The 27035-nt window shown below is 43.5% G+C and overlaps 1 protein-coding gene across 1 annotated transcript in view; it reads left to right on the forward strand.

Moving 5' to 3' along the window:
* Positions 1 to 16823: 16823 nt before the first annotated feature.
* The window catches only part of PTPRN2 (protein tyrosine phosphatase receptor type N2), a gene marked incomplete at both ends in the record, with an annotated part of 656586 nt that continues 646374 nt past the window's right edge, over positions 16824 to 27035 (forward strand). The window contains one exon of the mRNA XM_084279942.1: positions 16824 to 16941. Within this exon, the coding sequence (XP_084136068.1) occupies positions 16824 to 16941 (118 nt within the window). The remainder of the gene's footprint in view (positions 16942 to 27035) is intronic.

Genomic DNA, 27035 nt, shown 5'->3' on the forward strand with positions numbered 1-27035 from the left:
TCCAGGCTGTGCCCCCTTCCAACTCCTTGTGCACCCTCAGCGTAGTCACTGGAGATGCTGGGTGAGGAGCAGAACAGGCCTTGGCTCTGTGTGAACACTGCTGAGCAGGGATGAAAACGTCCCTGTGGTGTTAGCACTGTTGTCAGCACAAACCCAAAGCAGCCCCACACAGCTACTGCAAGAAAATGGACTCTGTCCTGGCCAGCTCAGCACAGCTAATGCTGGGTTTGGCTGGTTTAGGAGGAGATCTAACAGGAATCCCCAGGCAATGTTTCAGCTGCAAAGTAGCACATTGTGACCAGCTCAGAGCTCAATACCTAAGGCTCAGTGATTTGCAGTTAAGCAAACTGGTTCTCTGTGTGTCTACGCAAGTGGTTTACTGAGGTCTTCAATGTTACCAAGTGGTACTAAGCCAGAACTTTAACATTTCATAGAATGAATCACAGAATCATAGAATGGTCTGGGTTGGGAGGGACCCCAAGGATCACAGAGTTCCAACCACCCTGCCACAGACAGGGCCACCAACCTCCAGGCCTGGATCTACACAAGGTTGGCCAGGGCCCCATCCAACCTGGCCTTGAACACCTCCAGGGATGGGGCATCCACCACCTCTCTGTGCAGCCTGTTCCATTTAGCCAAATTGCAAGAGACTCCTCACTCCTGAGTAAGATCTGTGTGTAGTGCTCTTCCCATCTATCCAAAGAGGCACCTATGCTGCTGGCTTGCTTTCTGGGGTAACAGACTGCAGAAATTTTTCCTAGTATCTGCCCTGTTAAGTGGAATGACGCACCTCTATCCCGCTTCACATTGAATCCATACTTGACCTTAGTGCCTAAAACTTCCCTACTGGATAACACCTTATTTAGCTGGAGTGTTGATTTTTAAAAACAATCAAATTCTTAATAAACAACTGCTGGGCTTTGCAGTACGTGTACAGATTCATGAATTCTACAAGATTTACCTTAACCATAGCAGTAACCTGAGCCAAAAAGACTAATGCTGCCCCAGCAGGCAGCTGTAGCTCTGCCGACTGTTTATCTATCAACATCTCTATAAAAACAGTTCTTTGGCCTCCAGTCTTCTACACCTGCTAACAGGCAGGTGTTCCAGTAATGACCTTTTAAATCTGATTATACAAATTGCTTAATGAATATGTAAATCACACTTTCCTTTTTTTCTGCTTCAGTCTTTCAGTATTAGCTGGTGTTGCCACATTAAAAGAAAATCCCAACGTGCTGCCCGGTTTCTCCTCAGTGTATAATCCTGCATCTTCAGTTTTCACTTTCCAGGGAATACCTGTGTGGATCCAACATCCCCAAGCCCAGAGGGAGTAAAGGTAACACCGGCATCGGGAATACACAGATTTCTGCTGAAGAACTCAGAGCTGAGATTGCTGGGAAAGGTAAGGGAAATTTAAAGGTAAGCTTTGCTGGCAGGTGTTTGAGGAGTTATCAGGTGTTTTGTGTTAGTCCTGCAGCTGGGGTATAGATTCCAGTGCTATGCTCTGACATAGAAAGGCACCTGTGTTCTGCAACATGAGCAATGATTTCATAGGTCTCCTTGAGCCAAGGCCTGTCAGGGTGTTCTCCTCCAGGCCTTGTGGCAGATCTCACACACAAAAACACCATAAGAGTTCTAGGTTTTAGTTGCTGCTCTCCTTGCAAACTAAGTCTTGACAAACCATTCAGTCCTTTCATTTTCCTTCTGTTCTGAAGGTACAAACAAACAGAATGTTCCTCAAGCTGAGTTACCCTTTGGAAACCTGTAAGACATAATTGTTTCTTCTTAATGACTGACCATGCTGCTGAGCAGTCTTGGGGACGAGTGTTTGGTCTGTGGGCTTTGTCATGGAGTGACTGTGAGATTTAGCCAGCTGCACTATCCCAACCACATGTCTGGAAACTTCCCAGCATTTTGAGACAGACCACGTGAGATCTGTTCAGCTTTTTCAGGAAGTTGAACTTGACTTTGATTAATAAAATTACCTGACATATGATGAAGAGAATGCAGTTCTAAGACAGCCTTTTGAGCAATTTGCACTGGCAGTCACTGTTCGGGTACAGCTGCCTGAAGAATAAATGTCCTGGCCACAGGTGTACCTGTAAGCAGCAGCCTGTAGCTCTGCCCTTCAGGCACATCTCTTCAGTATGAGTGTTGCTACAGAAAGCACTAGCTGTAAACTGCTTGCAGCAATCTTCTATGTTTTCATTTTATTTGCAGAGACTTGGTCTGGCTTTTGATGACAATGTTAATTTGCTCTGTTGTCTGGCCAGGAAACAAAGTCCAGCAGTCTTCCATCTATCACAGCTTCAAATGATGAGCTACGGAAAAACCAGGAGATGCTCCCAAGCTTCTTCCCCAGCAAATAAGTGTTTGCAAGAATGGATCCCAGCACACAAACTCTAAGGACTCTTTTTACCAAGGACAGGAAAAAGCAGCCTTGTGCCTGCTCTCCAGGATTGCTGCATTTGAACTCATGCGTGCTGCTGCTGGCAAGTCCTTTGAGGCCTTCAGACTTACAGAGGGAAAGCAGAGACTAGTTTTGATAAAATCTTTCCCCTCACTTGATAAATTCCAAGTGAAGAATACTCACGCCACTGACTGCAGGGCAAAATCACAAGGTGCCCCAGCTACCTTGTGGTATTGTTTCTTCATCTGCTCTAGTGCCTTGCGAAGCAAGACAGTGGTGTGGTGTCCTGCCATGTCTGGGCCACATGCCTGTAGGACTCCTGTACTACAGGAGTACCTGTAGTGGCAGCTGCTTGTTCCAGAGAGAAGGGCCTGGTGAAGAACTTGCTGGGACAGCTGCAGACCTCCCCCCTGCCCCGGCAGTCAGCAGTTCTCCAGTTCTGTTAAGCCACTGCCAGTAGGCACAAGTCTTGCCTAACGTGCTTCAGATCAGACATCTTAGTCCTGGGCTCCGTACTGTATTGCTGCTTGCCCAAGCATGATCCCAGGCACAGCCCTAGCCTCCAAACAGCCACCACAGCTTTAATTTATTCACCAGTCAGTGGGATTTTTTCACTGGGGTAGGTTGAAGACAGGTGTGGTGCTAGTCTTCTCTAGCAGCCGTGGGACATTTCTCTCTGGCCAACTCCACATCAGGGTTCTGCAGAAGTGATCTGTATCAGTGATGAGGAAACTTTAGGTGTGGAAAATGACCTTCTGCTCTATTAGCGTTTTTCTGGAATCAGTATAACAGTAGGAGTTCTGTTACACTTACTTTCTTACTACTCATAACTAGGAAGTTGAAGGTGTTGCCAGCCTTTCTTCCTGTGTCATTTTTTTGTTTAGCCAACCAGAGGACCACCTTCTCAGCAAAATAATTTGATTCTCAAACCCATGACTTGGCACTTACTTCTTTCATGGTTCTTTTATTACTTCAGTTGTCATGTCACTAATGTTTTGGGTTTGCATGGCCAGGTTTTGGTAGTGGTGGCTTTTGTGAGAAGCTGCTAGAAGCTTCCCCCATGTCTGACAGAGACAATACCATCCAGCCCCAAGACTGACCTGCCACTGGCCAAGGTGAGGCCCATCAGCCACAGCAGTAGTGCCTCTGGGTTATCATAGTTAAGATGGAAAAAACCCTCTAGCAGCAGCCAGAGAGAAGACGTGAGGTGGGAGAAACTGCAGACAACAAGGTCAGTGCAGGACAGTGCTCCAGGCTCCAGAGCAGAGATTCCCCTGCAGCCCATGGAGGACCCCACACTATGGCAGGTGGATGGCTAAAGGAAGCTGTGACCCCATGGGAAGACTATGCTGGAGCAGGTTCCTGGCAGGACCTGCAGCCCACAGAGAGAGGAGCCCATGCCAGAGCAGGTTTGCTGGGTGGACTTGTGACCCCCCACCATGGGAAGGACTCACTTTGGAGAAGTTCATGGAGGACTGTCTGCTGTGGGAGGGACCCCACGCAGGAGCAGTGGTGGAGTGTGAGGAATCCTCCCCTGAGGAGGAAGGAGCAGAGACAATGTATGTGATGGACTGACCCCATTTCCTGTCCACCTGTGCTGCTGGGGAAGGAGGGAGAGAAATCAGGGGAGAACTTGAGCCTGAAAGAAAGCGGGGGTGGTGGTGGGGGGGTGTTTTAAGGTTTGGTTCTGTTTCTCATAGTCCTACTCTGTTTTGCTTGGTAATAAATTAGATTATTTTTTTCCTAAATTGAGTCTGTTTTGCCCCTGACAGTAACTGCTGAACACTGTCTCCCTGTCCTCATCCCAGCCATCCCATCTCTCCCCTGCCCAGCTGAGGAGGGCAGTGACAGAGCAGATTTGGGGGCCTCCTGGTACCCAGCCAGGGCCTGCCCATCACAACGAATTCCTCCTATGTGAAGTTGGAGTCCTTTGCTCAGTATCACTGTCAACTTTGCCCCAGTTTCAAATATATGTTCAAATTTCATTAGTTTATGCTTATTTTTTGTACTGTCATTAATGAAAATATTAAATAAGGTGCCGTTCCAAAACATCATTAGTAATTCCTTTTCAGCCTAATCTATTTCCCTCTTCCGTTCAATTAGTCCCTTACCCATCTGACTATTCCTATAATAATCCCTGTCTTGAGTTAATAATGTTTTTATGTGCTGCAAAGCCTTACATTTTAAGTAGGTGCATTTGGGCAGCTCTTGCAGGAATGGTGCAGGAAGGCTGTGCAGCCGTGCGCCTGCACTGAAGGACATACAGCATAGAGCCAGCCCAGCCCTCCTGGGCTCTTTGCAGTGTGAAATGACACACACTGCCCACCTTTGGGGTAATTACTAAACCCTTAAACTGTTTGTGCTAGCTCAGCTTTCATGTGAGTAAAGAATATTGATTTGGCATTTTTTCATGTTTCTGAATGTGTCAGCCCTTCCTGATGCCTAAACCGGTACCCGAGTTCCAACCTTCTAGCACGAAACACAGGCCTTTCTGGAATCTGGCCATTTTTCTTAAAAAAAGGTAAGTATTAGCAACTTCATTTTCTCAGAATAGCACCCAGAGGAGAAATAGATCATTTGTAAGAGTCTGTGAATCCAATTAGACTGATCTAAGAGAGTATTTTAAAAACAAAAGGTGGATTTGGGTGTTGCTCTGGACTCCTTCAAGACAGGGGGACTGAAGTTTTGCTCCTTTCACTGAGGGAGCTCGTTCTACCCATGCCAGCAGAAGGAGCGGTGCCCTTGCTTGCACCAGTCTCTAGGGCTGGACACTCCCAATACACCATAGAAATAAAATTATTTACCTCTCAGTGTTTTCTCATCTCCACACACAAAGTTACCTTTCCTCAGTCCCCAGATTCCCTCTCTCAGACCACTGCTCTCGATGCAGGGGGGGCTGTTTCCATGTGTCCAGCCACCCACTGTGTGCAGAGCACTTGTTGCTCTGTGGGAGCTGCCTCCATCGAGAGCTTTCGCGGGTCAGTTTGTCTGTGTCCAAGAGCTGTGGGGGAATGCACAGCACAGCTGCTTTCTGCAGGTGCTCCAGCCCATGCTGGATTCCTGCAAAAATGTCTGAGGCTTATCATGCATGGCATATACACCTCTGTTACACAAGGATCCGATTTTTAACTGACCAAGATGAAAGATGGCGTTTCTTTCAGCATTTATCAGATTGTGCTGGGCTTTTTTACACTCCTATGTCTACTGCTATTAGAATTTAAAAAGTCAAGGTTATGTTAAGACTGAAAAAGATGAAACATAAAACCTAGTCCATCTGCAATGAAAGTGAGAATTGTTTGATGCAAGAACGTGAGAGGACTTAAGGGATGTGATTACAGCCCCCTGGTTCCCTGATTTGATCTGCGCTGGAACCAACAGCAATATTTGGCTCCTGAGCCATCCATCACAGGTCAGCCAAGCTCTGGGGAATTCTTATCTTCCCAGTTAGGATCACAGAGCCTTAAACTGCCTGAGCAGCACACAGGGATCAGGGAATCAAGCTTGCAGGTTTTAATTTATCAGTGTATCATGATCCTTTGATTGCTTTAAAGCAGACTTGTTTCAGTATGATCTAATACTAGAAAGCACTCTGTGCTAGGTGATGAAAAACTCTCCTGTGCATTTATCACATCTGAGCAGGTGTGATGCTTTTGGCTCTGGAAACACATTGACTTTGTGGAAATATATATGTAAACAGTTTGGTTTTGGTTTTTTTTAAGCTATGGTGAGGGGGAAGAGAAAGATTCCTTTTCACAGACTTATGATGAAGACCCTCTAGCTCTCACCTTTCCTGTTAACAGTTCCAGATTAGGACAGCTCTTACCCCTAATTTTATTTAGCTGCAAATGCCAGCTGTGAGGGCTTTTTTGTCCTAGTATTCTATCTAGCCATGTTTAACATAATTCTTAACTTTTTCACTGATACTCCTTTTTCATTGCTAATGTAGGAGATTTAATGATAGTATACTATCCATCATAAACCTCAAAGTGAGAACCTTGGCCATCTTCCTCATGAATCATATGGAGAAACTCCCCTTTCACAAGGTGGACTTCCACCTCTGGCACTGGAATTCTCCCGAGCTCCGAGGATCCCAGCCAGGACCAGGCCCTAGGCAGCGCCTAGAAAGGATGCAGGGCAGTGAGGGAAGGACCTCCCCTTGCCAAGCCCCGGTCAGCCTGCCCTCTCCTGCATCCTCGCCAAGCTGCTTCTGTCCGCCTGCTACCACTCAGCCTCCCATCCCTTCGCTCAGAGGTGGGAGGGACCCCACCACGGCATCTTTGCTTGCACATCATTCTCTTTTTTAAAGTTCTTACAGACTAGGGCCTGCCAGTTGCATCATTTTCTCCCAGGGAAGAGGCTAGCCGTAGGTTAGGATGGCATGAAGAGACAGGGATTGATAAATCCCGGTGTTTTTGCAATAGCAGCCTGCTTGTTCCAAGTTGGTAGCCACTCCTTGGCTTCACCAAAAGCAGCCCATCCACATTTAGTAGAACTATAGCATGAGAAAGTAACTCTGTATGACTCAACCCACTCGGTCACATACAGTAGAAGCTCTATTAGACAGAGCAGAAAAGTTCGTGGAAATGCTCAGCCTGGGAGGAAGGTTCCCTTGAGAAGTCAAGTAAGTGTTTTTGTTTGGTCTTTGATGCTCTATTGGAACACTCAGCAGTACAACAGAGGGAAGGGAAGGCTTTTTATAGTGATTCAGAACAGAAAAAGAGCATCCTGTCTCTTCTATTATTCAACTTTAAATAGTTTCACCAAACCCTATGACTATTCTTAACATAATTCTGTGCTCACAAAGACACATAATGTAATTTCAGTGCAGTCCAAATAACGTTCCTTTCCCCAGCTGGCATTTCCATGAACTCTCCCTACTCTTTTTTCTTGATAGTCACAGCATAGCCTCAGTAACCTTCCTTTAAAAGAAAGGCATCCCAGGCAGGAGTCCAGGCAATCTGCACTCTGAGGTATGAGAATGCCTTGAGCAAGATTTTCTAACTACACAACACTAACAGTAGAAACTACATAATTTATTTTTGCTATTCAAAACAACCCATGTCAGTAAGCACTAAGCTATAGTGGACAGTACCAAAGCAAAAATTATCTAAGCTCAGTTGTTCCTGCCCCAGTTTGAGTTGGTATCAAACATACTGTTCCATTCTAGACTGCCTCCCAGTATATTCCTCAAAGATACTCCAAGTTCACAGTCATACAACAGCTACAGCAAATTTTCTAGCCTCTAGGTCACCACCAGGTTGGCCTCTGCCTGATGTAGAACAATAATGTCTCTTAGATAGTACATTGTGGTGGTTCAGCCCCAAACAGTGGCTGAGCACCACTCCTGTTGGTTTGGGAAAAGGCCAGTTTACCCACAAAAGCACCATGAAAAGGGGAACAGTAACAGCCCACAGCAAGTTTCACTCACGCTTGCTGATAACACAGAGTACCTTACTGACCCAACGATAATGCACAAGGACCAACCTGGCCAAGCTCAGACTGCCCTGGAGGCACCAGAAGTGCCCCTCCCCAACCAGCCTCTTTTATGGGGAGTGATGTTAGATGGTGTGCAAACAGCCCAGGCTGACTCAGCTCACCCAGGGCTGACTGCTTGGGGAGGGTAACGCCTGGTTGTGGCCAGGCCAGACATAGAGAGAGGATGACCTTAACCCAAAAGTGTATTAGGTCTTCAGCAATAAGCAGCCAAAGCAAGAGAGACATGTTGGGGAAAAAAATGGAGAGGAGTGCCAGCGGCTTTTTGAGTCTCTGCTGTCCTACAGTTCACAGAATCACAGAATGGCATGGGTTGGAAGGGACCCCAAGGATCATAGAGCTCCAACCCCCCCTGCCACAGGCAGGGCCACCAACCTCCAGCCTGGATCTACACAAGGTTGCCCAGGGCCCCATCCAACCTGGCCTTAAACACTTTCAGGGACGGGGCATCCACCACCTCTATGGGCAGCCTGTTCCAGCACCTCAGCACTCTCTCTGTAAAAATCTTCCCCCTAATATCTAACCTAAACTTTCCTTCCTTTAGTTTTAATCAATTCCCCTTTGTCCTGCCATTGTCTACCTTTTTAAAAAGTTGATTGCCTTCCTATTTGTGTGTTCCCTTCAGGTACTGGAAGGCTGCATTGGGATCCCCTCGCAGCCTTCTCTTCTCCAGGCTGAACAAGCCCAGCTCCCCCAGTTCCTCTCACACCACAGCAAGGGCTGGAAAACACAAGCACTTGGTGAATCCAGAGCCTTCCTCACACCTAACACAGGGAAGTGTGGTTTAAGAACACTGCTAGAGCTGAAAAGTCACACTCTTAAAAGTCAGGAGGTATCGAACTGAAGATGTGCACAGCTTTAACTCCACCTTTGATTATGTGCTGAATGACACAGTATCTTTAATTACATTAAGACAAGTTCCTTATTCCACACAAGCTGTTCCCTACCCAGTGCTCAGTCTGTACCTGCCCTATGGAGGATTTAACCCCCTTGCTGTTGATGACATGGCAAATATCGAGTGCTTTTTCTCCGCTTGCCATTCAACACACAGCTCTACATTTAATGTGCTGCATGCTGTTCATACCCAGCTCTGAGGACAAAACTGTTACCTTCTACAATGGCGTTACTATGGTACTATTCACTGCAGAATTACACCATGACTCATGCACCTCTCCAGCTCCCTGTAGGCTCACTTAGCGCTGTTTTACAAACGTACGGTGAGACCAAGTTAAAAAATTTCTATGAATTTTGGGAACTCAGTATCAGATGTCAAGTAGAGCACCTGTCACCTCAAAGCACCTCTCTCCAGCTGCAGCTGTGGTGCTAAGAAACCTCTGAACCAGACTTCAGGTTCCCAAGGCAGACACAGAAAGTGAGGGACATGTAGCCAGAGCTCCCCAGCTGCTTTAACTGACTACAGGCCTGTTCTTTCAGAATGACAAAGTGCATCAATCTCATTCATCCTTTAATTTAGCACAAGAGGAGTGGGTATCTCAGGGGATTAGCTATCATGGTAAAACCCATTCATCACGTAACAAATCTTACAGAGTAGCAAAGATGGATAAAAATAGAATTTTTTAACTGTTTCTGACCTCTCTTCCATTAAAAGCGCCTCATTAACTTAATACTTTTGCTCCCTATCGACATTTCAAATCAATTTTGATCAATGGCAGCCTAATCTAATTATTGCTTGCACACCTAGGGGGTTCAACCTGGTTTTCAAAGAACACGAACTCATCCGCAAAAACACATTTACTAATCATTTAATCTAGATCCACCATCTTGATATGCTTGGACAGTAATATTTTCAGTCATGCTGAGAATTCTAGACAGCCATGAAAATAAATAGGAATTCAGGTGGGTTTGATTTTGAAATCTCTCTCCAGTGGCTTCAGAGTAGGTAAGTCACAGTTTAGCCTCTCTGTTGATGTGAGCTGATGGTGAGCACTAGCAAGTAATCAAGTCTTTCTCAGTTACAAGGGGCCAGCTCTAGCACACAGCTGGGACCTGTGCTTGTTCTCATGGAAGCCATCCCTCTCTCAGTGACGCCCAAATTCCCTTTCATAGCCTGGCACTAGATAGAAGGATGTCACAAGTGGCTTCAACATTCAAATTCATCAGCTGCTGTATCCCCATTGTGAGACACAGAAGGTCTGTTCTTCACAGGCACTGAACGTCTGTACATAGTTACATGCGGGTTGCTTCATGCCACCTCTTCCTTCTTTTCAACCAGTTTAGTACCAAACACAGCTTCAGCATCCTGTTTAGGGCAGGCTTTTCTGTAGGTGGTATTTGAACAAGTCAGGTGGAATTTTAAATGAGTCTCAAACAAGCCTGGGTCAAATCCAGACCTGTAAATGCCTACGTTTACAGGAGCTGCTCTCTCCAGCATCCCTAGCAGAAGAGATGACAGGAATTTTTTTCTCAGAAGCCCAAACTACCATGCACACTGGGAGGGGCTGGGCTGGTACCACGGGTTCCTACAGCCTTACAATTCAGCTCAGAGCAGACTACCCCAAGTGCTTGTACGCACAGGTTAATGTAAGTCACACGTAGAGTGTTCCGCTAACGTCAGTCACTTCTCTGCTATTCTCAGGGGTACTTTCCTCTAGCTGCATTTCACCTCTTAGGCCCTGAACGCTACGTTTTAGGCTCCTTTCCAACTGTTCTTTCCAGCAACACATAAAAACCATTATCATTCTGTTACAGCACAGGGAATAAAAGACCTGCTCACAGCTTACCAGTCATAACTAAAATCAGCCTACTTTTTCTTTTTCCTTTTTTAAACTCTATCAGTAAGGCAGGTGCAGAGCTCTCAAGGATTTTCCCTTCTGTTGGACTCCTGTTCCTCAGTGACGCAGAAATACCTAGAGTAAAACTTCTAGCATACTCCAGAGTAAAGACATTTTCTAGTACAATTTTGGAAACAAGAAGAAAAGCTAAAAATGGCTGAAAACAACAGTGCATTAACACATTATTCCCAGATAGAACTGGATTGCTGTGATAGTCATAAAATGAATCCTACCATGCTCTTTCATCAAGCAATCTGACATCTGCTACACCCTGCAAATATTTGTTTTCACGCTAAACCGAATTCAGTATGAACTCTTTTTGAAATCTCAAAGGCTCTGACAGTTGTATAGATAATTAAGGCTGGAAAATCAGTACATTTCTGTATCAAATGCTAAAATCCTTTCAAGTACTTTTAGTAATACTATGAAATGATCAATAATCAAAACAGAAAGACCACAACCACTGCTGATATGACCTGGAGCTACATATTTTTATACCAGTTAAAGATTTCTCCCTTTAGAAATTCCTATTCCTTTAATAAACCTAGTCCCTGAACATAGAATACAGCCACCAAATAGAAGTTCAAGTGAACATCTGGACAGAAATGGAGACAGTTACATGGCACAAGCTCTCAGTAATTCACACTTCTGTATAACTTCTCATCCTCTAAACACTCTCAGTGTCCCAGGCACTGGATGGTGTTTTAGGCATATTGCTTATCACTATTGCTGGACAAAGTCCTTCATTCTTAACTGCTTGAAAATACTAACTATTTTAAATCTATATTTGAAAACTGTGGACATTGAATAAGTGAAATCTTTTCTCTTAATGAAAGGGCCATATATACTGGGCAGTGTAACCAGACACATAGTTTTTCCATGTACATAAATAAAAGAAACTACTTCGAAGTGCATTGTGCAACCTGATTGTTAACTTTTTTGATAGTTTCAATGCCAAGAGCTATCATATATAGCTTCTAAAATACAGTTGCCACACAATTTAAAAAGAAATGTTGTCACTTTGAACTTTGCATCACCAATAGTGAATAAATATCATCAAAATGTTCCAGGATATGAATGCGTGCAGGGTTTTCCTGTTCAGGGTCTTCGATAGATCATCCTGAAGGTAGTCCAGTGCTTGTCAGCCTGGACAGTTTATGATGGCTCACACCAACAATATGCAAACTGGCCATCAGTTCTGCTCCTCTTGCGACCATGGCACTCCAAGATGGGGCTCTAAAGATGTTTTTTCTAGCCTTATATTTCACAGGCTTCTACAAGAAGTCTTCAAATCCAAGGCAAGGTGCAGGAGGATTACTGCTGCTCAACCAGCTCTTTGGTGAAGGTTATGTGTGTAGCACTGAGCCTCCAAAGACTGCCTTTTTCTCTGAATAATTTACCTATGCCCTCCAGCACCAGAAAAAATGTAAATAGTACTCTAAATCTGCCTTGTCTGGGCATGGATATCACACAAGCCCCTCTCCTTTCTCTTTTACCTCTACAAGCAACCCCCGACCAGCCCCCAACACATCTTAATCTCTGCCAAGATATCTAGGTTACTGAATCTTAGATAAACTGCCTGATGGATATCGGTCCCTGTGGATTTTGGACCCATTAACAGGACAAATGATCCGCAATTAACATGCTCAGAAGCCTTACTTTGGGGAGGGGACAACATGGGGGACAAGAAGGATGAGAAGGAGAAAGAAAACATAGAAGGTAATTTTAAGGTTCTTTTTTTATTTTTTAAGGGTGTTTGCCTCTGCAGGTAGACTGTATTTAGCATAGCTGGAACTGACCTTTTGTTCAGGCTCTTCATTATGCTTGACAAATAGCTCTGTAATCCTTAGACAAAACATGCAGTTCTACCCTGTACAAATATACATACGCAATTCTACAGTTGTCCAGGTGTACCTATGCTTGTACATATAATTCCCATTTGTAATTAAAAACCAGGCCTGCACAGGCTTACAAACATGACCTTAGTAACTAAGTACATGGTGAAGCACAGATGCTCCCTTTGTGTTTTATGGTCCTTTTACGTAGCCTTTAACTGTCACGTATTGTTTTAAGCCTGTTTACAACATCTTGCTCCTATCACTTAATTACTTATAAGTATACAACTATTAAGAGAATTTTCCCTTTGGTTTTTTTTTATGTCTAAATTATTTTCTGTCAAGGTTCTATTTTAACTGGATCCTGTGTTTATCTTCCTGCTTAGCCTCACCCAATTTTTGGTTCCTGTAACTTTGGCACCTTTTCTTCTTCCAACTCTAAAAATTCTAGCAATAACTCAATTTCCATCTTATTAATTCATTACTACTACTATTTCAATTTAAACAGTGTTAAATAAAATAAATTCTTTACTCATCTTCTTGCCTCTTCCACCCTGAACTACTTCTGCCCACAGATGTTTTTTCTAGCAGGGCTGTTTGCTTTTAATATAATCTCAAATGGCCCAGTGAAATTGAGAGAGAGAGGCTGACCTTGTTGTCCAGTGGCTAGGTCATATCTTTGAATCAACCACAGCAAAAATTCAAACCTTTAAAATCTCAGGCCACGCAGGTGTCCTGGATACTGGGATGATTTCTGGCCCATTCTGGATCTTTTTCTGGCCCTTACTAATGGATTTTTATTAAAACGTATGTCTCATGAAAAACCTTAGTTGGACAACACAGTGTTTTCAAGCAGAAAAGTGTTTCTTTGAAAAACTCCCATTCAGCTGTGGTTACCATGGATAAGGATGGCAATCTTTCATATGTATAAAATCTTACAGATTATCCATCTCTTCTTGCACTTTTCCTAACATGTTTTTCACACCTATATGATATCATAAATACTCAGCTCCAGCAATTAAGGACACGCTAAACTTCAACGTTATTCACTGTGCTAAAATTTTCATCTCTGTAATTTCCAGTGTCATTCTTTCATACAAACTCACATTCACCTCCAGACATGTTAGCAATGGAGAGCTGGTATTGTACCCTCTCAGCCACCATTCAGTATCTTTACTAGTTTTGGATCCCTTGCCGAAAAGACTGAAATGTGCCCTTACAGATACAACTTACTCAATATCCTCTCCTATTCCTCTTTCAAAAATATCAAGTCCTACAGTTTTCTTTGAGCCTCAGAACAGCCCTTATTTCAAGAATGGAGTAATTTCTCTAGTCTTTCTAGGAAATTTCACAAATAACTTAATACCCCTTAGGATTTCTTTTTCCACGGTTCAGAAACTTGTTGAAAACATGGCAATAAAAAACACAATCAAAACAACCTCACAAGGTTGGTAGACCTAAACACAGATGCTTAATTTATTAGACAAACTATTAAAAACCTTGACACTGAGAAATGTCTTTAGAAAATGACTGTGAACCAGCAAGTAGCCTGCATGTGCCATAACATGTTATTTACACCGTGATACTGTTATACATCTGATTTACACACAGACTCAAGTCTTACAGTTTTTACATGTCATTAACAAAATTCAATATACCTGATGTCAGTGATATCAATCTGTCTGTTCCTGGGGTTTTAAGACAGATTTGTCTATCTCTGCTAGGTGCAGCCTACTATAAAACTGTAAAATACAACCAGGTAGGAAATGCTCTACACTTTCTAGTCCTGAGAATTGCTACTTGAGTTATTTCCAAATGCTCAATTCAGGTACCAATTGACTCTTCACTCTTTCGTTGACACCTTACTCCTGTCTTTACTAACCTTGTGTACTCAAGGATTTCTTCCTGTCTTCGATGAATGCCCTTTCTCTCTCTATTTTTCACACTGCTTGGTATGCATTTGAGCAGATGTCATTATTTTACTAATCCTCTGCACAGAGCAGCAATGAGAATTTTAATTTCATCTTAAAATCTGCATAGTATTTGATCATAAATTCACAGGAACTATGCAAATCATTAATTGCAGAGCTGCAATGACTTCCAGTAATGCTGGTCAGATTTTGTATTTTGACGAACAACGTGTTCTCTTCTCGTGCTGTGCCTGCCATTTGCTCCCTTCTTACCTTCAGTTGTTTTGCAGTTCTCTGCTAATTCATATGACCTTTTCCCTGGTTCCTACTTCTAGCTTTTAAAGCCAGATGGTTTGCATAACACATGAGAATATACTAATTTATGTTTCAGCAGTTTCATTTCTCATCTTGTCCTTTCTACAGAATGCTTTTCCCTCCTTTTTTGTTTCTTCCCTTTCAGTGCTCAGATTTCTTTCAGAGTCATCAAAATTGATTTTCCTGAGGTAAAGGGACCTTTTGGGTTAGTGAAACCACTCCCCTGAAAGCTACAAGCAACTGTGTAACAGACCTCAAGGACAGGAATGCTTGAAGAGACCATACAACCCTTTTGCAAATCCTGGGCCAGCAAACACCATCCAGTATTTTTTTTTTTTTCATTTCTGTTTTCTGAATTAAATATTGCCCTTGCATCTGAGTCACCAACCTTAACTACAAGGGAAAGGAGGTGACTTTGCCCCAGCTCTGGAAGCCTTGAATCCCAGCACAGACGCTCACATTTTTCCCGCAGAGCATAACTAAGAGAGAAAGAGAAATCTGCAACTTTCTGTCAGGGCACCAAGAACCTTAACTGTCTTGCACAGTACCCTGAGCTCCCTGGCCCCCCAGGTCCCCTCCCCAGAGCCTGGGGCAAAGCTCCCAGCGGGGCCCCCAGGCTTGGCTGAGCACCCCATGGCACATCCTAGCTGGTCCCAGCATGGTGGCTGGACTCCTTGTGTCCACTGTGGTCTGGGTATGTTGACATTGTTTCCTCTGCCACCTCTGAGGTGAGCAAGGAGGAGCAGCTGTACTCTTCCAGGGTTAGTTTGTTCTGTGGGCTTTCGTTCTTTAGTTTGCTGGCCTATGGCAAAACCACTTCATGCAGTACAATTTTTACTCCTTCTAAATACCTTAAGTGTGAGTCTGTTATGACTGTACCTGGATAAAATCAGGGATTCAGCATGTGAGGGAATATAGTTAAAGCTGCTTACCTCAAGCATGAAGAAGATTAGGAGAATGTGAAACTTTAGGGAGGAGCAAAGCAGATGTCAGGGTGACAGAAGGGGCTGGGGCCCACCATCGCTCGTCATGACAGCTGGCCATCTCAGTCAAAAACGCACTGCCTGCCAGAAGACATGGCAGTCGTGCTGGTTCACCTCGGTGACTGTGACTGCTGCGTTAAAGGTTAAATATTATTACATCGAGTTTGTGAGGAGATGAAAGCATGTGAACAAGGAGGGAGAGCGTGTGAACAAGGAGGGAGTTAAGGAGTTCATGCCCGAGATTCTTGCTCCCTCCTGGCAACCCAGACCGAGTGTTCCCACTCACATGGAATTGGGGACAGCCGGTGGAGGATAAACACGTCTCCCAGGCAAACATACACACCTCAGACGTGGGAGGTGTTTACCTGAGGGCTCATAAAATCCTTCAGGAAGGCAAATAATTTTACATGGAAAAAACAGTGGTGAATAAACCACTACTCGGGAGGCTGCGGGATGAACCCACTCACCTGACGTGTCTTTGAGGACAAAACTTTGTCAGGGGCTGAATTGGTGTCACACACAGGTGTGTGGAACAAGCACATTTAATAACCCCCTCTCTATTCTCAGCCATCCGTACGGGGGATTCAGGCGAACAGCCTTTCTGCCGGCAAGGGTCTCCCCTGCCCCTTGCCCGGCGGCGCAGGACTCGGGCAGTGCCCGGAGGCTCACGGCCCGCTGAGGCGGAGCTTCTGTCTGTGACGGTTTAGGAGACGGGGGACATCTCCTGCCCTCACCCCACCGGACGGGGGGGCTGCTACCCCACTATCCCGTCAGGGAGGGCAGAGACCTCCCCGCGACCAGGCGGGGAGCGGAGAGGCGGCGCCGCGGAGCGGTAGCGAGCCGTGTTCCCCCCACCTCCACCGCGCCTGCCGGGCGGGCGGGCCGGGCCGGGCCGGGCCGGGGCGGGGCCGTCTCGGGGGCGGGCAGGCGGCGCTGGTCGCTGTCCTGGGTGTTGAATCTGCTGCGGCTGCCGCTCGCCGGAGCGGGGGAGAGGCTGCGGGAAGCGAAGGGAGGTCGGGAGGCATGGAGTGAGGGCTGGCGGCGGCGGGCAGGGGAGCGGGACAGCCGCCTGCGATGGGCCAGGCATGATGGGGGCGCTCGGCTCCGTCCTCCCGCTGCTGCTGCCGCCGCTGCTGCAGGTCCTCGCCGCCGCCCCGTACAGCCAACCGCCCTCCGCCGGAGCCGCCGCCGAGGCGCGGATCGGTGAGTGGGGCGAGGGGAGGGAGGCGCGGGGCTGGCGGGGAGCGCGGTCGCGCCGTCCCCTCGCTCCCTCGGCTGCTGCCCGAAAGCTTCCTCAGAGGCAGCTCGACAGGCCCCCGGCGGCCGCGCCCGCACGGCGGCCAATGAGGGGCCCGTCGTCCGGTCCTTCACGACCAGCCGCCCCCAAGGGACCCCGTCCTCCGGCCCCTCACGACCGGCTCCCACTAAAGGACCCCGTCCTCCGGCTCCTTATGAAGCGGCTGCCCGCTGAGGGTCCTTGTCCTCTGGCCCGTGACGACCGGCTCTCAGCTCCTCGCACCTCCCGGGTCCTGCCTCTCCCCGCCCGTTCCTGGTCACCCCGAGGCCGGCCCAGGGCCCCAGCTGCCCCAGCGCCCACTCCGGCGGGATCTCTGGGGTCGCCTCTGGTCCCACCGAGTGTCCCCACATGCTGAAAACTTCCGCTGAGACAATCACGAGGCCCCTAAAGTCGAGGTACGCTGGCAGGGAGCCACCAGAAATGCATCCAGCCTCCACGTATTTAACCCTCCTCCTCCCCGTTTAGCGGGTTCAGCCACAGGAAATCCCCAGGCCGCCACCCCCCAGATGCAGCCCAGCCTTCACTGGTGCCCACCCCAAGTCGTTCAGCTGGAGGTGGCTGTCAGCATCGGCTCCTGGTTAAAGCTGCTTCTGAGGTGTCTAAAAATACCCACTGCTGCCCAGCGAAGACCATTAAACAGCCTCCTTCTTTTGAGATATTCTTCAACCAACCCCTTCCTCTTTTAGTAGATATTGTCTGCACTAAACATCCCTACCTGCTGAAATGACCCACACTAACACGAAGGGATCCTGAAAGCAAACTCTGTGTATTGAAGATCAATGCAATCCTCCTGTGCCACTCTCCCTGGCAGTCCTTCCCTTGCACTGAGAGACTCATTGCTGCATGCTCACTGGGATGATCTCCAATGATACCTACTAATATAGTTCTCATTTCACTTACAGTATCTTTCTGAAACTCACTTTAAGCCAAGAAGGTCATAGCCTGGATAATTTCCTATTTTTCCCTGTTTAATACCTACCTATAGGGGTTATGGAGATAAGAGAGTACAAGCTAAACGATCTGTCCTTAAGAAATATTTTTTTTAAGGCCAAAATAAAATTGTTCTAAGAAACAAAGGAAGCCTCTCACAGAAGTGTCAGCGCAGTCTTCCTCATGTACATTCTGTTTATTAAGAAGGAATTAAAATCAGCTGACCATGTTTTCAATGAGGCTTCGGTCAAGTGGCAATAAAAATGAGCTATTAAATGCTCGCTATAGTGAAGGTAGCGATGCAAGGTTTTTAAGGAGAAACCGTTTGGACTGGATATGTCTCTCCTTCCTCTCTCCTGGTTGCTATAGATATAGACTGTTTCCCCTGATCTGCTGAGGAGAAAGCTTGCATAAAAATATTGAAAGTAATAGCTGTAATTTTTACCTTTAATAATGCAATAGGCTATACACAGTGTTTTCAAACGAGTCAGATTTTGATTCTTTCTCCCTAAAACTGCAAATCAGTCTGGGTCACAAAATATTTTTCAGCATGTTGTAGCTACAAACCAATGTTTGTGTATTTGACACTTCCCTGTAGCTTCCCTGTGCTTCTGCCTTAGCAAGGATGCCTGCCTGCCTGTTCACAGGCTGTCCTTGTGTGGAAGGGAGTGGGGGAAGAGCACGCTTGATTTTACATAGTGAATCCAGTGGCCTGAGAGGTAAAATTCAGAGATACTTCAATTGCAGTAAATCAAGTTGAGCCTTTCTACTTGCTGGGATAGGGCACTAACTGATACCTCATGGATCTCTGTGAAAGATGGGATTTAGTGTGTTTGAGAAGATGCAGGAAAATGTTTGCACTGCTGGAAGTGAAGCACTTTTAGCTGTCTCTTCCCTTAGAGTTCTTTTTTATTTCTTTTATTGATTAGTGTTTCAGAACTCATTAATCTTGAGCTCCCACCATTTAATATAATAGATTCTGCTCAACTTTAGACTACAATTTTTAGACACAAACAGGAGATGCATTTGTAGTTTTACAAGGTATTTGGGATTATCTGTGGTTATATGTGGAAGATACTAATTTGGTTTCTTCTTGTGCACAGTCCCATTTTCTGTAATTGAAAATGGATCACATAAGCATTATAAACCTCTGTAATATCTGTGGAAACTGCTATAAAAGCCGTGTAATTATAAAACCAGTCCTTTATTAAATCATTTCTATTAGGTGTTTCAGAAAATCTTCCTAAAACCTGGTTTAGAATTAGAAGTTCATGACCTTTACAGCTTCATAGGATGCTTTCATCCAGTTTCATTCTTTTTGTCTATTTTTTGGTAAACTTTTGTCTATACTTTCCAATGTAGTAATAATCTCCAAATGGCAGCCTATTTACTTTGCAACATACTTACAAACTTGTTTAAGAAATTTGAAGTTTTGAAGTTACAGTTAAAGAAAATAAAAGATTTGGGTTTGTGCTGCTTCTGCCTATATAATTCACGAGGCATTGTGGATTCTTGCTGTGGGAAGGTACTTCTGTAAGAATCTATTATCAACAAAAGCACATATTCTTCCATTTCTAGACATTTCAGGTAGCATTTTAATGTGAACAACTGAGGAAAAGTGTAGCCCTTCACATCTCTCTGTCTCTTGCAATTGTTCCATCAATTAAAGTGTTTCCATGCAGTTGTACAGCTTTTTAAGTAGACTAATCTGTTCAGAAAGTTGCAGTAGTATTTTATTTTCATATTAGTTAGGCTGGGTGAGGTAGAGAACTTTGAAACAAAATAAACTGTGAACATTGCTAAACACATTACTTCATTAGTCCTAAAATACCAATACTTTACAGGAGTCGTCATCCTCATATGTATTAGAAAAGAGAGTGTGTGCTTGCTGCAGTGCCTTCACATTGACCTCTAATGTGTAAAATGATTCTTATAACCTTCAGTGAATACAAGTACAATTTTGCAATATAATTTGATCTTCTGTGCTGCATGCAATCCCATTTTTTGGTCTGCATTTTCTTCTCAAATGAGTACATTAATATGCTGTCGTAATTTCTGGAAACAGCTGCTCTATGCACTATGTAAGGTGCATAGAAGGTAAGTTCCTTCAAAATTGTATTCAAATAATCATATAGAAAATTTCTGCACGCTAAATGCCCATGAATGTAGTTTTTAACTAACAAAAAGGCAATTCAGTCACATTTCAGCTTACAAACATGAAAGAATCTTCTAAAACGATAGCATATGGTGAAGTAAAGACAGTGTCTTACATTACACTGGTGCTTAAATGTGTTGGATGATAGAAACTTTACACAAAGACTTCTAAGTAGTGGTGTGTGTTTATTGTAGTACTTGCACTAAGCATAGTGTGTATGTTTAACAGCTCAAAAATATTTTAGACATGAATTAGGAATTTCAAGACATTGAAGTTGAATAGAAATAAGAAATTGCAAAGCCAGGGACTTGATCTACCATTGGTGGAAGGTGTTTCTCCACTATGGATTCTTAGATTACAGGAGGATGAAAGAAAAAGTAGGGCAGGCGAAAAAATTTTTTTTTGCTTTTCATTCAGTATTTCAAATACAGTCTAAAGAAAGTAGTGATAGAGAGCTTTTACCTGTGGCTATTTTGTGGGGAATAGCAAAAAACTGGGTCTTGGTTTAGTTCTTGGTGGGTAGGTGTTACCTTAGCAAAACCATCAGAAATTGTCCTCACCCTTCATTGCCAACCAATTTGGAGAGCCATGAGAACTGCTATTTTGCTTCTTACAGCAACTCTGAGCTGCTCTGAAGCTTACCAAAGTCAATGTCTACTTTCCCATTGACTTAAGTAGCATTTGGATCGAAATGCTGGTTGAAGCTTGTGGCAGACTGGCTGAGAGGACAGGGGAATTGCAGTGTTACCATCTGTTCAGTAGATAAAATTGCCTGACTTTCCAGTTGCATTCATTTGGAGCTTCTCGTAGGCACTCAGGTATTTTGATGTCATGTTGATTTGATGTAATTATCAATGATGGAGTATAATTTATGATATAATACTTGCAATTAAAAGTATCAAAAAATAATGTAATTAAGACAATGCTATGTGCTCAGAACGTGGAGGATTCAGTGTAGGAACCTGTATGCTTCTCTGGCAAAAGGATCTGTGTATTTTCTAGAGACATTTCTTAAGTAATCAGTTATGTTAGAAAGCAACTTGCAAGTAGCTTGGTATCAAGGCATGGCTATCTGTTCTGTTGCATTAAAGGTAAGAATATGCATTTATGTTTTTGGCATCATGCCATGACTGTTCTATACTATCCTCTTCTTTCTTTACTATCTAACTCGTATTTGTGGAAAGTTTCAAGTGGACAGGAAGCAACTATTTCTCTGTCAGTAAAAGGAAGTCATTGCAGGGTGCTCTGAACGTTGTTCATAGGATGGGATTTCTAAGAAGATTTCTTTTTCTCTCTTTGGTTTACTAACTGAGAGAAAACAGACAAGATTTTGTAAATACAGGCTCATTTCTACCTAGTGTACCCCCACATTTCTCTACATTTGGTGAAATAAGAGTATTTCTACTTGCCTTCCTTCTTTTGCTATCAATGAATCATACCGTTCCCAAAAACTTCATCATGCAGCACCGTCATCAGACCACGCCATCGGTCAGCCTACTAAGAGGAAATTAGGTTACTCCTCGTTTTTAGATCCTGGAATATTTGGACAGTTCTGCTAAAACAGCAGAGGGTAGTTAATGTTGACATGCTAATGATGAATAGACAGTTGCCTGTGTACTTCATCACAGTGAACAGCAGTGCTTACAAACATCAGCGTGTAGCGACTGCTGTTACTAAGGAAAGGGCAGCTGCTGCTCCTGAAGGCAATAAAGCTCATTTGTAAACAGAGAGTTGAGGCCTCCTGTGTCCTTCAGATTTCCATTGGCTGGAAAGAGGGCATAAGAGTATGAGCTCAGATGTAGGTGATTAGCATCATATGTGTCCAAATTGATAAAAAGACCTGTGGAAGCCAATAGACTGCATATATTCCACCTTCTTGAAAATTATATATATATTTTGGCCTCATCCCACTTACACTGTAGTATATATAATGTCTTGCTAAGATCCGTGTTGGTGTTTACAGTCAGATTTAGGAGGGCATCCAGTAAACACTGGAGGAAAGATCAATTTGGGTTTGATGACAAAGTTGGAAAAGGAGTAAAAGTATCCAAGAGTCAAAGTTCACTGTTAGTCTCCATCAGAGAAAGGATGCAGAGATGGATGTATATTTATTTAGGCTCAGCATGGTTGATCTTAATAAATCAAGGAAGGCAGTAGGGGATGTTGTTGCTGGTGCAACAGTTTTATGTTTGCAAATGAAGACAAGGCAGGTGAAGATGCTGATGAAGAAGAGCATGTTTGCAGGGGAACAATCAGAAGAGATGCCAAAAAATAGAGGCATGTTGGTGATATGGATGTTTTAAAGATGGAAAGACGAATGAAATGTTTAGTAGAAGTAAAATTATTGGAATTGGAGATAAGGAATGGAGATTAGTGAGTTATGTATGATCTGTAAGGATGTCAATTTAAGACTGGGTGGAGTTACTTGTTCTCATGGAAGAGACAGTCAAGTGCAGCAGCAAAACTGAGACGTTCAATGGACCGGTTTGAGGCATGAGAAAATGAGTCAGGGTGATCAGAAGGAAAGGGGGTTCACAAAGCTGAAAGATTCATTCACTCACTTAGGGCCAAAGCTGTGGCAAAAAATGGAGTCAGGAAACTTGTGTAGAATTTGACCAACTGCTCTGGGAATAGAAAGGATTTATTTCTTTTGATGTAGGGGGTAGCATTCATCTAAATAAAGGTAATTATTTGAGCTAATTGCTCTAGGCTTCTTTTTAACCTATATCTAGTTCATAAATTTCCATTAATTTTACCCAACTGACATATCAAACATAGATCAATGTCTCCCTGACTTGGAGACACCTAGAATATTGTCTTGTTTCTGGAAACAGCTGGTAATGTTTCCCAGGCTAGGGTGAGAATCTGGCTGTAAAGACAGTACTGCACCTTAGCTAGTCCAAAATCAAATGCTCAGGTTAAACCTGGGGAGACATATGCACGTTTGGAGGGTGATTCACCTGTCTTTTTCCACTGAGGTGAGACTAATTAAGTAGCTTAAATTAAAGTTAGGTTTGTTGAGAATCACCATCTCCATGACTTCAAAACCACAGGTGTGACTTTGAGATACATAGGTCTTATGAGTAACCTCTTTAGGAAGGTCCTGCGAGTAGTCAGGCAGGTTTGGCATATAAGGGACTGAAATGTGAGGTGGCTGAAGGATATTAGTAGTCCTGGAAAAAAAATTCTCTGAAAAATAAATCACCCTCTGGTAATAGCAAACAAATGAAGGTGACCCCTGAATGTGATACAAGAGAAACTGCACAATGGAGTGAGCAAGTGAAGGGAAAAAAACAGGTAAATGAACAGGAGGCTGCCGGCCAGATGGAGGAATGGGGGTGGAGGCTGGATTTGGAGAGCTGAAGAAAGGGGACCATGAAAAATTAGTTTTGGACAGGTCAAGAGAAAGCACAAAGGGCATGGAGGTTAGTGTGGTCATAGGATTACCTGTTTTCTTGCAGGAGTGTTAGGGGCTTTACTTGTGAGGGATGTGGAAGGGCTCTGGTTTTATCTTGACCATTTCATAGTGTCACTACACTATAGCATTCCCAATATCAGTATGCCATCCAGAACGAAAAAATTAGGGTGCTTTTTTCTGGAAAGATTAGAGGGGCTTAGCTTTCTAGACTTTATTCCTTTTGAGAATGAATTTTTGAGAAGTAGCTTACTAAGTTATTGCATCTTACTACCTTTTTCCTATAGTTTCTTTCAGTGAAGCATACTTACCTCCTAAACACAGTTTATTGTTGCAGTCTCTCTGAACAGAGAGTGCACTTCACATTGCGTATCTATTTTGCTTCCAACTAATATGTTGATAAAACAAGCTATTTTAAGGTGTAAATAGTTTTATGGGAAGTACAGCTGGTTATAGTGGGTGTGAGGTCTTTCAGTCATAGCTTAACAGCATGCAACAGTGGTTATGTAAGTTTGAAATCATAGCTGACAAATACTTGGTAATGCACAGAGAAATATGTGCCTCCCAAAATGTAATCTGCTTCCAGATGTCCTCATACAAAACAATGCAACTGAGACTGAACACACACTACGTATTATAAAAAATGTAAAAGTTCAAGAAAAGGCAGGAGGTGTCTGGATACATGTAAAAACCCTTTTTTTACCCTGCCCAATTAGTCTTTGATGTTTCAGGTTTCAACCAGAATAAATTCTACAAAATACCTCACAAAAATCATTCTTGGATGCTGAAAATCTGATAGATATTTTGGATTTCTGTCACACAGAAATCTTCTGCTCTCATTATTTTGCAGGAGATAATTACCTGTCTGTCTATTGCTGTCCTAAGAAAGATAAGGGTATTATAACCTCTTGTTAATATTCTGCTTTGCATGAGGAGGGCTATCTTTTCTCTGCAAACTTTTTTAGGTGGTTAATACTATTCAGTTAAACTCAGAGCAGTTGTTCCATACAACTATTTTACTTCACCTGGAAGGTTATGTCTCAGCTTTGGGCCCGAGGAAGAGTTTGTGTGTTAAGAAACTATCTGTGGTTTTTCAGCTATTACCAGGTGTCCTCATTTTGTCAGGGATAGAGTTAATTTCCTTTCTAGCAGCTGGTGTAGTGCTGTGTTTTGGATTTAGGGTGAGAAGAATGTTGGTAACACACTGATGTTTTTAGTTGTTGCCAAGCAGTCAATGACTACTCAGCTTCTACTACTTCCCTGACAACAAGGAGGCTTGGGTTGGATGTTAGGAAGAGGTTCTTTTCTGAGAGGGTGGTTGGGCACTGGAACAGGCTTCCCAGTGAAGTGGTCATGGCACCGAGCTTGGCTGGGTTCAGGCAGTGTCAGGACCATGCATTCAGTCCCATGCTCTCCCTGTGTGGGGCTAGGAGTTGGACTCAATGATCCTGATGGGTTCTTTCCAACTCAGGAGATTCTATGATTCTGAGGTGGGAAGCACCCAAGAAGCTGGGAGGGGACACAGAAAGGACAGCTGACCCAAACTGGCCAAAGGGCTATTCCATACCGCATGATGTCATGGTTTGTCCGTAACTGGGGGGAAGTGGGGTGGCTTGGGAACTAGCTGAGCAATGGCTTCAGGTGGTGAGAAATTGTGTTGCTCATCACTTGTTTTGTCTGTTATTATTATGATCATAATCGTTGTCGTCATCCTCCTTCTCTGTGCTACTAAAAGGTCTTTATCTCAATCCATGACTTTTAAATTTTGGATTTTTAAAAAAATCTTCAATTCTCTCCTCCATCCCACTGGGAGGTGGGGGGTGAGAAAACAGCTGTGTGGTTGGTTTAGCTGCTGGCCAGGTTAAACCACATCATCAGGCTGCAGCTTTGCAGTACAGAATGTTTGGCAGTAATAGAAGTTTACGGTATTCCTGCCAGTGACTGTTTGATCTTGTCTTTGTAAAGGGTATTGGTTTGGCTGAAAGATGAAAAAGGGACCTAAATCACAACCTGCACAGAAGAAGTGAAAGCAGTGCTGGTACTAGTGCTGTTGCCATGAATTGGCAACCAGAGGATGGGTTTGAAGATAGGATTAGTTAGTACCACTGTTGGCCCAGAGCTCTTCATGGCATGAAATTTTGACTTGTGTCCTTATGAAAGATAGTCTCCTATTAACCTGATCTCTCTTACAGAATTTATTTCTACGTTAGACATTAAATTCTGTTTACTCTTCAGCGATGAATTAAAAATGTGCCATCAAAGATTATAACCCTTGATTAACACATAAATCACCACCAAAGAATGTGAATGTCTATTCTGCTTTTTAAAGAAGGTATACATTATGGTGCATTTCTCTTGGCAAACTGATGTGTTAGAATTTTAGACTATGGAATACTTTATATACTTGCTATTTATATTTCAGTTTTATTTAATATCTGATATGATAGATTTTAGGCTATCAAATATCTTCAGTGAGCTGTCACTCATAAAATCTTTTCTAGATCTTAGCAGAGCTCAGTATTCTCAGAATGTCAGTGCCATGCCTTACTTACACTAGCCAAATATTATAACCAGCTTCCATGACTTGGCCTCACCTCTCATCCCAGCTTCTCAGCTGGACACTATTTCTTACTTTCATGATATGACCCTGTGGTCCTTCCATTTGTTGGAGAAGGGTGTCATCATCAGTGACTAACCCACTTCTTATGTAAAGGAAGAAAAAAAAAGAGAGGAACAGAGAAATTTGGGAATTACACATCTGTAATGACTTTCTGGAAATACTTGGATATTAATGAAGACAAATTACCAAGGTAAATACCATCAAGATTTAGGGAGGTGAATATGTCTTGGAGTCACACAGCTGGCCAAGATAAACACACTCCAAATTCTTCAGCACAGGGTATTCCTTGTAGATTTTTTATTTTCGTTTGATCTATGTTCAAGAAATATGTGGGGGTTTTTTTTGTTTGTTTTGCTTCCCTTTCCCACCCCTCAAAATCTGGGATCAGATTCTGCAATTTTCCCTTTCCTAAATTATGAAGTGCAATTTCAAAGTTGTTAAAATATTCTGGTTAGTGTTACCTATCTGGAGGTTTATTTTGGTTAACTAGGTCAGCTCGCAGTAACAATTTATCAATGTGCATTACATGCAGAAGATGGTTTCCAAGGACAAAGGCCAGCTATAAAAACTGCATATTCAAAATAAATGCAATAATACTGAAAAAAGAAATTTTGAGGGAAACCCCAAGTTAACTGAAGGAAACTCCAAAGTTAAGTGATGCATTCTGGTGAATTTTCATCTTCAGAGCTGCAGAAAAATACAACAGTCATGTTCTTTGGGAGCAATCTTTCACTCTTTTAGACAGTGTAAGAAATGATAATGCTATAATCAAATAGCATTTAAAAAGCAGAATAGGAAGGTTGTTTTATTACTCTCTCTGGTTGGTTTTATGCTGCCCAACAAAACAAAGATCTACAATTGAGATTTTCTTGTTGGTTTT

The sequence above is a fragment of the Gallinula chloropus genome (assembly GCF_964237585.1).
Source record: "Gallinula chloropus genome assembly, chromosome: 2".
In the NCBI taxonomy this organism is placed as follows: Eukaryota; Metazoa; Chordata; class Aves; order Gruiformes; family Rallidae; genus Gallinula; species Gallinula chloropus.